A 16,769-nucleotide genomic window follows, 5' to 3' on the forward strand; every position below is an offset into this window, starting at 1 on the left:
ACAGTGGATATAGATACTTTTTTACCTGTTTCCTCCAGCATCTTCACAAGTTCCTTTGCTGTTGTTCTGGGATTGATTTGCACTTTTCGCACCAAAGTACGTTCATCTCTAGGAGACATAACGCGTCTCCTTCCTGAGCGGTATGACGGCTGCATGGTCCCATGGTGTTTATACTTGCGTACTATTGTTTGTACAGTTGAACGTGGTACCTTCATGCGTTTGGAAATTGCTCCCAAGGATGAACCAGACTTGTGGAGGTCTACAATTTATTTTCTGAGGTCTTGGCTGATTCCTTTGATTTTCCCATGATGTCAAGCAGAGGCACTGAGTTTGAAGGTAGGCCTTCAAATACATCCACAGGTACACCTCCAATTGACTCAAATGATGTCAATTAGCCTATCAGAAGCGTCTAATGCCATGACATAATTTTCTGTAATTTTCCAAGCTGTTTAAAGGCACAGTCAACTTAGTGTGTGTAAACTTCTGACCCACTGGAATTGTGATACAGTGAATTACAAGTGAAATAATCTATCTGTAAACAATTGTTGGAAAAATTACTTGTGTCATCCACAAAGTAGATGTCCTAACCGACTTGCCAAAACTATAGTTTGTTAACAAGAACTTTGTGGAGTGGTTGAAAACGAGTTTTAATGACAGTTAATACTCGTTTATACAGTATATACTGTGTATAGAGAGAGAGTGAGTGAGTGAGAGAGAGAGAGAGAGAGAGAGAGAGAGAGAGAGAGAGAGAGAGAGAGAGACAGACAGACAGACAGACAGACAGACAGACAGACAGACAGACAGACAGACAGACAGACAGACAGACAGACAGACAGACAGACAGACAGACAGACAGAGAGACAGAGAGACAGAGAGACAGAGAGACAGAGAGACAGAGAGACAGAGAGACAGAGAGACAGAGAGACAGACAGAGACTGCAGGGATCCATTACAGGGGTTGTAAGTTATATTTGCTGCCTTGCCATGTGGGTTTATTGCACTGGGACACAGTCAGGAGAAACAGGGAATTTAATAAGCGTCGCAGAAGAAGGAAAGAAATTGATGAGTAAATCTGGGGGCTTCCTCTCTTCCGTCCCACTCCTCCTCTCATTCATTTCTGCTTGTCAGGCACTTTCAGTTGGAGACCATTAAAGTGGCGAGTAGAGTAACTCAAGGCAATGATAATCAAGAAGAGACTGAGTAGACGCTTTATAATTACCACTGCATTGAATACTGCGCCATGAACCGCAACATTGATGAAACCGATCACAAATCATCATAGCTGACGTCTCCTCACACCCATTTATAAGTTCATCACACATCTTCACACTATTTTAGTGACTACCAGTATGCACATGACTCACCGCAAATTATCACAGCAGTGTACAACCCATTAAAATCCATCACAGCGATGCCACAGACATCATACTGTCTTTCATACAGCAAAACCAAACAATCAATCAAATGTATTTATAAAGCCCTTCTTACATCAGCTGATGTCACAAAGTGCTGTACAGAAACCCAGCCTAAAACCCCAAACAGCAAGCAATGCAGGTGTAGAAGCACGGTGGCTAGGAAAAACTCCCTAGAAAGGCTGGCACCTAGGAAGAAACCTAGAGAGGAACCAGGCTATGAGGGGTGGCCAGTCCTCTTCTGGCTGTGCCGGGTGGAGATTATAACAGAACATGGCCAAGATGTTCACATGTTCATAGATTACCAAAATCCCTTATAATTCATCAGATCTTTAGGAAACTCCATTGAGACCCTTCATCACCGACTCAGCCCCATGACACTAGGTTACTACGGCAATGTCAATACTCATCACAATGACTAATGAATGACCCTGACATTAATCCCTACAATCTCAGTTGACTCCTTGCTATGGACACTCAATACATCCCATCATATGATTCCCTAGCTCAACAACATCCTCCTTCATCATTCACTGCCTGCCCACAATTGACTAGAACCACTCAGTTGATTCTCGATCAAGCACCTGAAAAACTCTCTTTACTTCTTGCATCCAATAATACCATCTCATCAGTGTGTAGCCTGCATCTTAGAGACTGCTGCCCTACGTACATAGTCATTGAACACTGGTCACTTAACAATGTTGACATACTATTTTACCCACTTCATATGTATATACTGTATTCTAGTCAAGGATAATCCTATATAACTACTGCTGTACACACCATTTCTATTATATTCATGTACTGTCCGTACTGTCCATATACAGTGCATTCAGAAAGTATTCAGACCCCTTCCCTTTTTCCACATTTTGTTACTTTACAGCCTTATACTGAAATGGATTAAATACTTTTTTCCCTCATCAATCTACACACAATACCCCATAATGACTAAGCAAAAAATGTTGTTTGGAAAACAAAAACAGAAATACCTTAATTATGTAAGTATTCAGACCCTTTGCTATGAGACTCGAAAATGAGCTCAGTTGCATCCTGTTTCCATTGATCATCCTTGAGATGTTTCTACAACTGGATTTGAGTCCACTTGTGGTCAATTCAATTGATTGGACATGATTTGGTAAGGCGCACACCTGTCTATATAAGGTCCTTCAGTTGACAATGCATGTCAGAGCAAAAACCAAGCCGGGAGGTCAAAGGAATTGTCCGTAGAGCTCCGAGACAGGATTGTGTCAAGGTACAGATCTGGGGAAGGGTACCCAAAAAAATTCTGCAGCATTGAAGGTCCCAAAGAACACAGTAGCCTCCATCATTCTTAAATGGAAGAAGTTTGGAACCACCAAGACTCTTCCTAGAGCTGGCCACCCGGCCAACCTGAGCAATTGGGGGAGAAGGGCCTTGGTCAGGGAGGTGACCAAGAACCCGATGGGCACTCTAACAGAGCTCCAGAGTTCCTCTGTGGAGATGGGAGAACCCTCCAGAACCCCAACCATCTCTGCAGCACTCCACCAATCAGGCCTTTATGATAGAGTGATCAGACGGATGCCACTCCTCAGTAAAAGACGCATGACAGCCCATTTAGAATTTGCCAAAAGCTACCCAAAGGACTCTCAGACATTGAGAAAGAAGATTCTCTGGTCTGTAGAAACCAAGATTGAACTCTTTGGCCTGAATGTCAACCGTAACTTCTGGAGGAAATCTGGAAACCCTACAGTGAAGCATGGTGGTGGCAGCATCATGCTGTGGGAGGTTTTTCAGCGGCATGGACTGGGAGACTAGTCAGGATCGAGGGAAAGATGAACAGAGCAAAGTACAGAAAGATCCTTGATGAAAATCTGCTCCAGAGCGCTCAGGACCTCAGACTGGGTTTCACCTTCCAACAGGTTCACCTTCCAACAGGACAACGACCCTATGCACACAGCTAAGATAACGCAGGAGTGGCTTCAGGACAAGTCTCTGAATGTCCTTGAGTGGCCCAGCCAGAGCCCACTACTCAAGATGGCGCCGACAGACATGGCAGCTCTGCTTCTAGCTCCTAAGCAACTTATTATTTGTTACATTATTAGCCCTGAACGTTTTTTGTGTTATTACATACAGCCGGAAATAACCTTTGGATATCAGAGCGGCGGTAACTCACCAGCATTACGACCAGGAATACAACTTTCCCGAATGTTATTATTTATTCGTACCCCCCAGAGCAATTGAACTTATCCCAGAGGCTGCTCCATGACGCCACCGGCGGAGAAGAGGTATTCGGATTGGACTTCTAGTCCGACTCAGGAGGCGGGCACCGATTCCAAGTATATTTCTCGCTAATGGAAGGCCAAAAAGATAATCAAGGACATCAACCACCCGAGCCACGGCCTGTTCACCCCACTATCATCCAGAAGGCGAGGTCAGTACAGGTGCATCAAAGCTGGGACCGAGAGACTGAAAAACAGCTTCTATCTCAAAGCCATCAGACTGTTAAATAGCCATCACTAGCCAGCTACCACCCAGCTACTCAACCCTGCACCTTAGAGGCTGCTGCTTTATATACATTGACATGGAATCACTGGCCACTTTAATATTGGAACCCGAGTCACTTTAATAATGTTTACCTACTGCTTTACTAATCTCATATGTATATACTGTATTCTATTCTACTGTATTTTAGTCAATGCCACTCCGACATTGCTCGTCCTAATATTTATATATTTCTTTATTCCATTATTTTATCTTCAGATATGTGTATTGTTGTGAATTGTTAGATACTACTGCACTGTTGGAGCTAGGAACACAAGCATTTCACTACACCCGTAATAACATCTGCTAAATATGTGTATGTGACCAATACAATTGGATTTGATTTGACTTGAACCCGATCGAACATCTACATCTACTGAATGGAGAGACCTGAAAATAGCTGTGCAGTAACGCTCCCCATCCAACCTGACAGAGCTTGAGAGGATCTCCAGAGACGAATGGGAGAAACTCCCCAAAAACAGGTGTGCCAAGCTTGTAGCATCATACCCAAGAAGACTCAAAGCTGTAATCGCTGCCAAAGATGCTTTAACAAAGTACTGAGTAAAGGGTCTGAATACTTATGTAAATGTGATATTGCATTTTTTATATATATACAGTAAACATTTGCAAAAACGTCTAAAAACCTTGCTTTGTCATTATGGGGTATGGCCTGGTCACCGACAATGACGAGACAGCCTATAAGGAGGAGGTCAGAGACCTGGCCGGTTGGTGCCAGGACAACAACCTCTCCCTCAACGTGATCAAGACAAAGGAGATGATTGTGGACTACAGGAAAAAGAGGACCGAGCAAGCCCCGATTCTCATCGACGGGGCTGTAGTGGAACAGGTTGAGAGCTTCAAGTTCCTTGATGTCCACATCACTAACAAACTAACATGGTCCAAGCACACCAAGACAGTCGTGGAGAGGGCACGACAAAACCTATTCCCCCTCAGGAGACTGAAAATATTTGGCATGGGTCCTCAGATCCTCAAAAGGTTCTACAGCTGCACCATCGAGAGCATCCTGACTGGTTGCATCACTGCCTGGTACGGCAACTGCTCGGCCTCCGACCGCAAGGCACTACAGAGGGTAGTGTGAATGGCCCAGTGTATCACTGGGGCCAAGCTTCCTGCCATCCAAGACCTCTATACCAGGCGGTGTCAGAGGAAGGCACTAAAAATTGTCAAAGACTCCAGCCACCCTAGTCATAGACTGTTCTCTCTGCTACCGCACGGCAAGCGGTACGGGAGTGCCAAGTCTAGGTCCAAGAGGCTTCTAAACAGCTTCTCCCCCTAAGCCATAAGACTCCTGAACATCTAATCAAATGGCTACCCAGACTATTTGCATTGCCCTCCCACTCTTTTACACCGCTGCTACTCTCTGTTGTTATCATCTATGCATAGTCACTTAATAACTCTACCTACATGTACATATTACCTCAAATAACCGGTGCCCCAGTACATTGACTCTGTACCGGTAGCCCTCTGTATATAGTCTCGCTATTGTTATTTTATTGCTGCTCTTTAATTACTTGTTACTTTAATTTCTTATTCTTATCCGTATTTTTTTTAACTACATTGTTGGTTAGGGTCTCGTAGGTAAGCATTTCACTGTTGTATTTGGCCCATGTGACTAATACAATGTGACTTGATTTGTATTGTGTGAAGATTTATTAGGGGGAAAAAAACTATATATTTTCAAATAAGGCTGTAATGCAACAAAATGTGGAAAAAGTAAAGTGGTCTGAATAATTTACGAATGCACTGTACACTGAGTATACAAAACATTATGCTCTTTCTATGATGTAAACTGACCTGTTTAATCCAGGTTAAAGCTATGATCCCTTATTGATGTCACTTCAATCAGTGTAGATGAAGGGGAGGAGACAGGTTAAAGAAGGATTTTTAATCCTTGAGACAATTGAGACATGGATTGTGTATGTGTTCCATTCAGAGGGTGAATGGGCAAGACAAAAAATGTGTCTTTGAACGGGAGTATGGTAGTAGGTGCCAGGCGCACCGGTTTGAGTGTGTCAAGAACTGCAACGCTGCTGGGTTTTTCACGCTCAACAGTTTGCTGTGTGTTTCAAGAATGGTTCAAGAACACCCAAAGAGTCCATGCCCCGATGAATTAAGGCTGTTCTGAGGGCAACAGGGCAGGGGTGCAACTCAATATTAGGAAGGTGTTCTTAATGTTTTGTACACCCAGTGTATATACTGTATATATTCGGGACTGACTCAGACATTGCACATTCTGATATTTCTTAATTTCTTTCTTTTTGGATTATTTGTGTATTGTTTTGTATTGCTAAGTATTCCTGCACTGTCGGAGCTAGAAACACAAGCATTTTGCTGCACATGTGATAACATCTGCAAAACTGTGTAAGCAACCAATAAACTTTGATTTGATTTGATAACTTTCTGCATGCCCTCTACGCTTGAGTGATTCAGCACTATCTGTGACTGATATTAATTCACCTTGAGCCCCTGTGTCTCTACAGCAAACTGTTCCCCAAAGCTAGCAGATGGGGACGCATAGAGGATTTGTGTGGGAATTTGTTTTTTAATGGCTCCCTTCTGTTCAGACACATCATTATCTATCGATCAGCCGATTATTTACCCTCAGGTTACATTGCCAGTCAACCGCATCAGGGCTGGCACGCCCACTGAGATGCAGGTTATATGGAGGGAGGTCAAGGCTGTACAGGTGAAAAGGTATACTATCCATATGGAAGGTGTAATTACAGTTTACTGTACGTAGGTTGAAGCCTTGGTTTAATCAAGTCCCTCCATAAAGGTGTTAGAGGGATGGGACTCACAGTCTGCCAAACCTGGCAAGCTACACGTAGAAAAACAGGATCCAAAAGGGTTCTTCGGCTGTCCCCATAGGAGAGCCCTTTTTGGTTCCAGGTAGAACAATTTGGGGTTCCATGTAGAACCCTCTGTGGAAAGTTATATTCAAAGGGTTCTCCTATGGGGACAGCCGAAGAACCCTTTAAGGTTCTAGATAGCACCTTTTTTTCTAAGAATGTAGAGTAAGGCTCCTTGTGGATTTGTGATTAACCCCACCTACTGCTTACCATTTAGTCAGTCCTCTCTTTTCAATGCAGATGTGGATCGAAGGTGAGAGAAAAAAAAGAGAGATTTTAATCAGAATATGATTGGAAATGTCACACTGTATTTAACTTGTTGGTGTCAGAGAGTTACACCAGTAACTCTGTGGAAATACACAGATAGGATAACGATCATAAAGAGACAATTAAAGATAACAAAGATATTTTGGCAAGTCCATTATCCATAACAATCTCTCCAGAGGGATCATCCCCCAAATATTCTGCCTTGTTTTCGTGTCCTGTGGATCGGAGGAGGAGGCAGAGGTCATTACTCGACCTAAAGTCCCGTCGTAATTGAAATTAGGGAGGGGGTTGGAGGTAACAGGCGACATGATAATCAATTTGAGGCTGTATCGGAAACAAGAGCTGCTGGGGTGCTCCAGCTCCCTATGAAGAGACCAGATGGCCCCAGCCATGTGTGGGCCTGTGAAGGGTGGAGGGGAGGGGTGGGGAGAGACAACGGGAGGGAGGGAAGGAGAGCATGTGCAGGAGGGCTTTTTAGGGTGTGAGGATTTTTAGGGTGTGAGGATTTTTAGGGTCTGCGTATTGAGTGTGCGTGTTTGCTTGAGAGACAGTGCCATCTGCCAGCAAGACACTCGGGGTTCAGCAGATGTGTTCTCTGACACTGGAGGAGCCGCAGGGAGGGATGAGGAGAGGATCTCGACACACTGCATTCTACCTCTGTGGGAGGGAGGAGACAGACGGCTGGGTGACTGGACAGCTGCATGGCACATGACACCCACATACGCAGACACACACCGCACCACAAATGCGACACACACACACACACACGTCCACACATACTAATACAGTATAGATACTCACATGCTCACACAGATAACATTGAGCCTGCTGATACAGATACAGATCTCTTGTCCCAGAGCTCTGGTTTTTGCCATTGGGCCCTGAGGGGAAATGCCCTTTTGGGGACACAGGAGGGGGTGAAGGTCTGGTCAGGGCTGTCCTCATTTGGATGGTTTCTGGCTGACTGGGGTGAGCTGTTATGGCCACTGACTGACAGACAGACTTCAGGGCCAACAGGAGAGGCAGCTCCCAGGCAACTGTAGAGTACTTATTTCCAGAAAGAGTTAATGTGTCTGGTCATTGAGCAGAGTAGAAGAGAGCAGCACAGACAGACAGAGTGAAGGAGAACTTTCAGATTTCAGTGAAAGGTCACCGTGAGCCCCGGCTGGCAGACCAACCCGGCCAGTCATCTGGGATTGGCCGCAGGGACCGGCCCGCTACCCTGACTGCACATCTACGACCTTTAGAGAAGACACTTCATGTCTACAGCAGTGTGTTAGTGTCTTGACTGAGGAGCGGGTGTGTGGCAGGGATATTCTACTCTAGTCTTCACAGGCTTTAGTATCTACCAGTTTTCTCTCTTTCCTGGAGCTAAGGTTATCAAAGGAAATGAAAGTGTCCGAGAGTCTTACTCCCTCTTGGTTTATGGGTGTTGCTGCTGGTGGCAAGCACATACAAGCCTGAAAACTAGCAGACACTGTGGTCCTTGATGACACGAGTGTGACACCCCTGTAGAGCAGAGTTGTGACAACCCCTAGGAGAAGAGTGTAAAGGCTGCCTCTTAGTTTGGTATAACACCACCTCTGTTACCATGGAGAAACCACTGGACCATCCACTGTCCTCATCAAGAGACGTGTTGAATCTTATTAACACTATTTTCGGAGCACGACACGCACCGCTCATCCCAAGCCGGATTCTACCAACCAACCGCTCCTATTTTTAATTGGCGCTCATTAAAGAAAAATGCTGTTATTGCTCCATTTTCCCAAAAAAGTATCTCGAAACGGTAATTAACGTGGCGTCTGTAAGAAAGCTGGCAATTAGCGAGACCTGACAGATGAGCAGGCCGTGGTGCCGGATGCTTTGATGGCTCTGAAGTTCGGGAGAGCTGCATATTTGTTTTACTTTAAAGGCTGCGGAGAGGAGGGGCACTGTTTGATTTAGGGCTAGAAACAGGGTAGCAGTAAATGGGCTCCTTGCTATCAATCAGCAGCGGCCAGGAAGAGATTAATATACAGTTGGCAAGGTTCCTAAATGATTAATTATTATTATTATTATTAATATATTATTTACTGTACATCGCTTATTTTTCCATCCACTCCAGTATAAGTTTAGTCACGTGATGTTTAACTCTCTCTAGCACTCCTGTTCATATTATAGTCATATTATAGACAGTTTTATAAAAAGAGTTTACCAATCCAGAGATGATGGAAAATTAACTAACCCTGTTGTTCTTTTTATGACAGGCGAGCCCGCGGTGACGAGGGAGAACAACTGTCTGAACGCGGCCAAGGCCTGCAACCTGAACGACACGTGTAAGAAGTACCGCTCGGCCTACATCAGTCCCTGCACCAGCCGCGTCTCCACTGCGGAGGTTTGCAACAAGCGTAAGTGCCACAAGGCCCTGCGGCAGTTCTTCGACAAGGTCCCGCCCAAGCACAGCTACGGGATGCTGTTCTGTTCCTGTCCAGCCGGCGATCAGTCGGCCTGCTCTGAGCGCCGGCGCCAAACCATTGTACCAGTCTGCTCCTATGAGGACAGGGAGAAGCCCAACTGTCTCTCCCTGCAGACCTCCTGCAAGACCAACTACATCTGCAGGTACACCAGGATAAACAATTGTCACAGTACACAAGATTGTACACAGGCATCAAACATATAAGATGGCTAACAATCACACAGTCTCACATGTCAAACTCACACCACATACCAACCATTGTCAATGTATGGATAACTACATTTCAGTCAACAACAGTTCATTTTCTCAAACCCTTCCCGATAGCATCCTCTGTAATGTAAAGAGGTGCTGGAGACAGATTACACATTCTAGTTCGGCACCAAAATGGAGGGGTGTCTAAATAAACAGCATGGAGGGTGCTATCATGCCTTCAGAGGTGTTGAGAAACATACCTGGCCCTGTGAAAAAGACCATAAACAAACCTATTAAGATAACTGGAGTCTATCTTGGGAGATTGCATGGGAAATAAACCATCACTATTCACTAATGCATAAAGCAAACACTAAATCTACCTACAATAACTGAGAGTATTCAAGTTAAGCAGTGAAACACTCCGCTTTTCTTTCTGAATGCTCGTCTTTTCTGAGTTAAGTGTTTCATTTAGCTGTCATGTAGCAGTATTCTGGCTAGAATTACTGGGCGGCGGAGTGGATGTGTTTGGGGTAAGTGGCATCTGTTTCATTGGCAGTAATAGAGGCCATATTGAAATGCAGCGGAACGGACTGGACTCAATGAGTGACGTCTGACATCGCCTCTAGAACCACAGCACTCTGTCTGGGATCAAATGGAGGCATTAGTGCAAATAAATTGGGTCCATTTGGATTCCAGCCTCAGGGCTGTGCATTCTCTCTCTCTATCAGGCTCTCGCTCTCTCTCTCGCTGTCTCGCTCTCTCTCTTGCTCTCGCTCTGTCTCACTCTCGGTCTCTCTTGCTCTTGCTCTGTCGAACTCTCGCTCTCTCTCTCTCTGTCTCGCTCTCTCTCTCTTGCTCTCCCTCTCGCTCGCTCTCTCTTTCTCTCGATCGCTCTCTCTCTTTCGTGCTTGCTTTCTCTCAATCGCTCACTATCGCTCTCGTCTCACTCTCTCGCTCTCGTGCTCTCTCTCTCACGCGCTCTCTCTTCTCTTTCTCTCCCTCTATTTCTATCTCCCTCCTGTCTCCCTCTTTCTCCCATTTTATGTCTCTTCATTTAGCTAAATGTTCTTGCTCCCACTCTCTTCCCCTTCTCAACAAATGTGTAACACTAGGTGGTAGTAGGTTTTCCAGCTGTATCATGAGCTTGGTATCCAGAGCTCCTCTCTGTTTGTGGGAGGGATTATAAGACCAGGTGTACCTGCTGGCTGCTCCATCACCTTATGAGAGTGGAATTTCCAGTCATCTGGTGATTTTCAGTACCTATACTGTTCTCTTTGAAGTAGAAAGAAGAATCGCTATAAGTTTAAATACTAGACATGTAAAAAACAGAACATAAGCAGAATCCGTGTGGATGAGGCAAGGTAGACCAACAAGACATGACTGGTCTGGGCCATTGCTGATCTTGTGAAGGCTACTGGACATGCACATGCGTTAATCATACATAGACAACATCGGCCTGAACCTGTGAAGACCTTTAGACAGGAACATTAGCTAATCAGTTATAGGCACCATTAGACCTGCAGTAGGAGTGTGCATGTCACGCCACCAATAGAATCTATGCCCTAGTGTCTGAGCCAATAAGAGAATGGAAACTAAGCAAGACAACAAGATTCATAAAGTGGAGTGACGATCTTATGTAAGGGTAAGACTGTATAAAAGCCAAGTACTAAGAATGGAGAGTCAGTTCTTCCATGGAATTGCTCGGCTTTGCTACTTTTTGTAATAAAGTCTATTTGAATACACAAGCTCCGGTATCTGAGAAATATTTGATTCAATATTTCCACGACAGTATCACAGAGTGGAATCAACAGCTCTCCTTCTCCTCCAACTAGCCCAGGAACAGATTGATGAGTACTGTGTGTGTGCGTGTGTTTATAAACCGTACCAATCAGTACCATTGCTTTTGCTTTGTCTATTTGACAGTCACAGTTAGTCTTATAAGGGAGATGAGATAGTTCAGAGGTTTCACTGTTGTCTTTCAGGTCCCGTCTGGCTGATTTCTTTGCGAACTGTCAGTCTGAGCCACGCTCCCTCTCTGGGTGTCTTAAGGAGAACTACGCTGACTGCCTGCTGTCCTACTCTGGCCTCATCGGTGAGTCTCTCCCTTGTTTCTATTAGTCAACCTTTCCTCACACACATTGATGGGTCTCACTATGGTCTTTCATTTTCTCACTGAATCCTCATACTGTCCCCTGAATGGCACTCCTTCCTGTTGTTATAGTCATGTGTCACAGAGAGTCCCTTCACCCCCCTCCTATCCTCTCTCCAAAGGGGACATTCCGCTGTCCCCATAGGATAAGCCTTTTTGGTTCTAGGGAGAACCCATTTTGGTTCCACTTAGAACCCTTTTGGGTTCCATGTAGAACTCTCTTTGGAAAGGGTCCTACATGAAACTCAAAAGGGTTCTACCTGGAACCAAAAAGGTTCAAAGTGTTTATTTTCTAAGAGTGTAGCGCAGCACAACCCAACGTCACACCACTTCATCCTGCCCCTCCACATCATTTCATGAAATTAGCTCATTGTTCCAGAGGAAACCAAGGAAACCAAGACTCATACTTGCAGACAACGCAGTAGAGCGAAAGAATGAGCGTATGAAAGACAGGAGGTTGGTGGCACCTTAATTGGGGAGAACGGGCTTGTGGTAATGAATGGAGCAGAATAAGTGGAATGGTGTCAAATACATCAAACACATGGTTTCTATGTGTTTGATGTCATTCCATTTACTCCGCTCCAGACATTGTTATGAGCTGTCCTCCCCTCAGCAGCCTCCTGTGGTATGAAAGAGATAAAGAGAGAGGGGAAATGTGGGAGAAGATTTGTCTCCTTTATCTTCCCCTTCTCTCTGCTTCTGTGTGCTAAGGGAACCATTCTAGCTCAATCCATCACATTTTCCTGACTAGCACAGCTGTTACAGATAGTCCACACAGCAACCAACAAAATGCCAATTCATTTTGCCGCAAAACAAGAAGGGCTTGTTTGGACGGACGCCAGTAGGGGAACAATGCGTTAAGGGAGCAAGAAATCACTGACTGTAGCGATTTAGTTTACTACAAAGCTGGAGAAACCTAATTCTTCCCACTGCATTTGGAAATACTTCATATTATCACTTTTGAAAATACTTTTGAAACATTATGTTTTCAGTGTTACGTGTTGATGAGAGAATTGAATGAAAATAGAGCTGGAAGAAAGTTTTTGCTAACAGTTGCAGTATGATAGGGATTCACCATTACATGATGGTTAGATGCAGTGGGAGGCAGATCCTCTTTCACCATACCTCATAACCAGCCAATGACCAGCCAAGAATACCAGGTCGTGGCTCTGCCACAGAGGATACCATGTCTATAGCAAACAAAATGGAACAAAAAAACTTTCTTTAAAGGCTCAGTACAGACAAAAGTCAGTTTTTACTGTGATTTGTATAATATTGTACAACAGCTGATTAAACTAACATTGTTTAAACTAACACAGGCCCTTTTAATCAGCAGTTTTGCATGGGCGGGAGTTTCAGCTTTACAAAGAGAGTTCCAAACCTCACTGCCAATAACAGCTAGTTTTCAGTTTTCCCCTCCCCACTCAGACCACTTCCAGACAGTCCTAGCTAAATTCTTACTATTTTTGCCCAATTTAATGGAAATCTATTACAGTAAGGTACTTAATTGTTACCCGGAAATGATTTGATATTGATATAAAAACAGCTGCATTGGGTAATTTATTGTATTTCTTCCCCCTCCCAACAGGTACCGTGATGACGCCCAACTACCTGCGCTCTCCTAAGATCAGTGTTGTCCCCTACTGTGACTGCAGCAGCAGTGGCAATGGCAAGGAGGAATGTGACAAATTCACAGAGTTCTTCACAGACAACAGCTGCCTCCGTGAGTGACTGACCGCGCATCTCCTGTCCTCTCATCTTCATTCTCATACCATTTTCCTGTCTCCTCCACTCTTTCATTGCGGGTCTCCTGCCAATTATTCATCCCTCTCTCATTGTCCCTTCCTTCATCCTCCCTCTCTCCCAAGTGATGCTCCATATCTCCTGTGAGCTTTTTGGCGTGCGTGCGTGCGCACATTAATAATATATGTTCTTGTGTGAGTGAATAGTTCCACGGAGTAGCTCTCCCAGATCAGCAATAGCCAGGGCCCATTTTTTCAAAAGTGATTTATCCGGATTTCGCCTATCAGATATGATTATATGCATAGAAATAGAATGAATAGAATGGTATTCCCCATTCAAGCCAATGATTTGTCCATTCTATTCATTCTTTTTCTATGCATTTAATCCTATCCGATAGGCAAAATCCAGATATATCACCTTTTTTTTAACTGGGCCCTGGGCATTGTCTTCTAACTTGGTGGACCTCCTCTCACATATCAGACAGCTTTAATTAACCACCCCCCCTCCCTCTCTCTCTCTCTCTCTCCATCTACTCCTCCGCCACAGCAATTCCTTCTTTAATAAATACAGCTCCTTCACTATCACAAGGTGCCAGGCCTCTGGAGATAGCAGATCCATGGCTGTAGTGCCTGTCTTTGTGCAATCACAGCTCAACTTCCTCTGCTGTGTTATTGGTATGGCATTGTCTCTCAGCCCTTTTCAAAGCCAGTAGGATCCACTATAGTCACGCTCTCACCGACCCTATGGGGAAGTTTGTTTTCACTGTATTATAGAGATAGTGTTATATATAACATTTTGTTCCCAATGTGACAATGTGCACGACACAGCACTATCACAACAGAGCAATTTCTTTAGGGGAATTTCAGTGTCATTGAAGTCTATTTGACCTACTGCTATTGAGAAGGATTTGGGTTTTAGCTTTGAGAAAGAAAGCCATTGAGATAGTGTCTCTAGAAAGACGGGTTGCCTCCCACAATGTACCAATGGTCCAGCATACACGTCTGCAATTAGACTAACGTCAGTATGGCAGAGAGGAAAGGGAGGAGTGTGGACATCCGTCCAGCGTCATATCCGTTCTTTTCCTGACGTAAACATTTCGCCATGACGTTAGCCTAGACATCTGTGTCCGCATTGTGTCTGCCAGTAAACACAGTCTGCCTATGTCATGTTTCTGAGGGGATTATTTTGTCCCTACCCAAACTCAGGATTTTTTGGGAGAGCTGTCTGTCTGAAGAGCACCTTCCCTGAATATTTGTTCTCCTGGCAAGAAAATCTCACATGATTCCCAGACCGAGTACTGTCCTTAATAGGAGTGCTGCTTGTCTCTACACGTCTCTGTGCTCCTCTAGACATCCAGGAAGAGCCTGTGAAGCTTGTCCGGGTTAAACTGTGTCCAACTCTCCCTCTATTCCATTTTACATTAATATTTTAGTCATTTAGCAGACGTTCTTATACAGAGGGACTTACAGTTAGTGCATTCATCTTAAGGTAGCTAGGTAAGACAACCACGTATCACAGTCATAGTAAGTACAACTTTTCATCAATAAAGCAGCTATCAGCAAAGTCAGTGCTAGTAAGAAAACAGATCACATCCTGCAATTCTACACATTTGCCATGAGGGTGAAAGAAAAATTTGGTGATTTTAAGCAAATTTCCTACAATTCTACACATTTTGCCTAGTGGCAGACAGAACCATTTTCAGTTTTGTAGCTAATCTCATGCTATTCTACACATTTTGCCAGGGCTTCTGACCTCCAGGGAGATCCCAACTGACGTGTTCATATGCTATCTGGGGGTGCACCCCCAACCCCTGCGTGCCTGTTCAGTAATCCAGCCCTGAGTGCAAGTGTTGAGCATAGACTAAAGGTAGGGAGGTGCAGTTCCCCTTTCTGCTCCGTAGACAAGCACCAGGATCATGAAATGGATGTGAGCTTCAACTGGGAGCCGGTAGAGTGTGGAGGAGCGGGGTGATGTTGGAGAACTTGGAAAGGTTGAACAGCAGGCGGGAAGAGTTTCAGGGGTTTGATGGCACAAGCGGGGAGCCCAGCCTCTGATCCCCTCAGAGATACCAAGGCATGGCTAAATCCCCTCTCTCTCTCTCTCTCTGAGACTAATAAAAATTGTTCTGATTATGTTGTGATTGTGACGTCATGTTGTAAAACATCGTGAAAATGATTCCAGTCAATAATTGAACGCGCGTCTGTGTGGATGGCAGATGTTTCTCTCACACCACCTCGCTCTTGATTTATCTAGCTACAGTAACTAGCAACATTAGCTGTAAACTGGTCGAGATGGCTTGTTCTCAGAGGTGTGCATTTTTAACTTGTTTGCATAGCTAGCTAACTAACTAACAAATATACGCACTCTCAATCAAAAACGTAGCGCCCAAGTCTTTGCAATCGCAAAAACTCTCTCCTCACATCAACCCTCAGCACTTTGACCGCGAGTCCGGGTATTTATATGCCGACCTTATGGCTCAAAAAGCCAGAGTCAATACTGCTGGCCACCATTAATTGGCAGATGTGTGAAGCAAATGTGTGTGCCCACAGAACAATTTTTCAAGATCGAGGGAGGGTGTGTGAGAAACATCTGCACGAGCGCATCCATCCACATAAAGAGTTACGTGTGCAATTATTGAACTGGGAATATTTTCACGCTGGGAGAAATTTTAAAGCATGACGTCACAATCAGAATACGATCAGAATGATTGGGAACTATTTCACACTGGGAAGATTTTTACACGTGGCAGTCTCGGGGCTACCTGCGCAGCTCAGAGGGAACATTTGTCAGCATTAACACACAGTGACAGATATGCTCCCACACAACCGTCAGTGCTGGTGTGGTTCCAAAACTGTGACAGGGCCTTGCTCTGGCTCTTTAACCAGGGGGCCAGCAGGAGGGCTCTGTCCGCTTGCGGAAAGCTATTGTGGAAGGCATTAGAAGACAAAGCGTAGCTGCTGATTTTCTTCATTTAATGCTAAGCATACATTGTTCCCGGTTAAGGATGCTCTCCTGCATTTGCCTCTAGGTCAGCAGAGTAAAGTACTGTTGTTCTCTTGCACCATTCTTCAATCCAGTACAGTGATGGTGGTTCAGTGTTTGTCATACAGCTTTATTCAGCCATGACAAAAGGCATTACAGGGTTGTTACGTGACCAAAAAA

At 44.6% G+C, this 16,769-nt stretch overlaps 1 protein-coding gene across 2 annotated transcripts in view; it reads left to right on the top strand.

Annotated features, from left to right (window-relative positions):
* The window catches only part of gfra1a (gdnf family receptor alpha 1a), an 87,555-nt gene that overhangs the window by 59,177 nt on the left and 11,609 nt on the right, over nt 1-16,769 (top strand). For both annotated transcript variants that reach the window (XM_014154880.2, XM_014154881.2), the window contains 3 exons: nt 9,315-9,666; nt 11,698-11,807; nt 13,453-13,587. In XM_014154880.2, the coding sequence (XP_014010355.1) occupies nt 9,315-9,666; nt 11,698-11,807; nt 13,453-13,587 (597 nt within the window). The remainder of the gene's footprint in view (nt 1-9,314; nt 9,667-11,697; nt 11,808-13,452; nt 13,588-16,769) is intronic.

This window comes from Salmo salar, chromosome 18 (assembly GCF_965601325.2).
Source record: "Salmo salar chromosome 18, fSalSal1, whole genome shotgun sequence".
Classification (NCBI taxonomy): domain Eukaryota; kingdom Metazoa; phylum Chordata; class Actinopteri; order Salmoniformes; family Salmonidae; genus Salmo; species Salmo salar.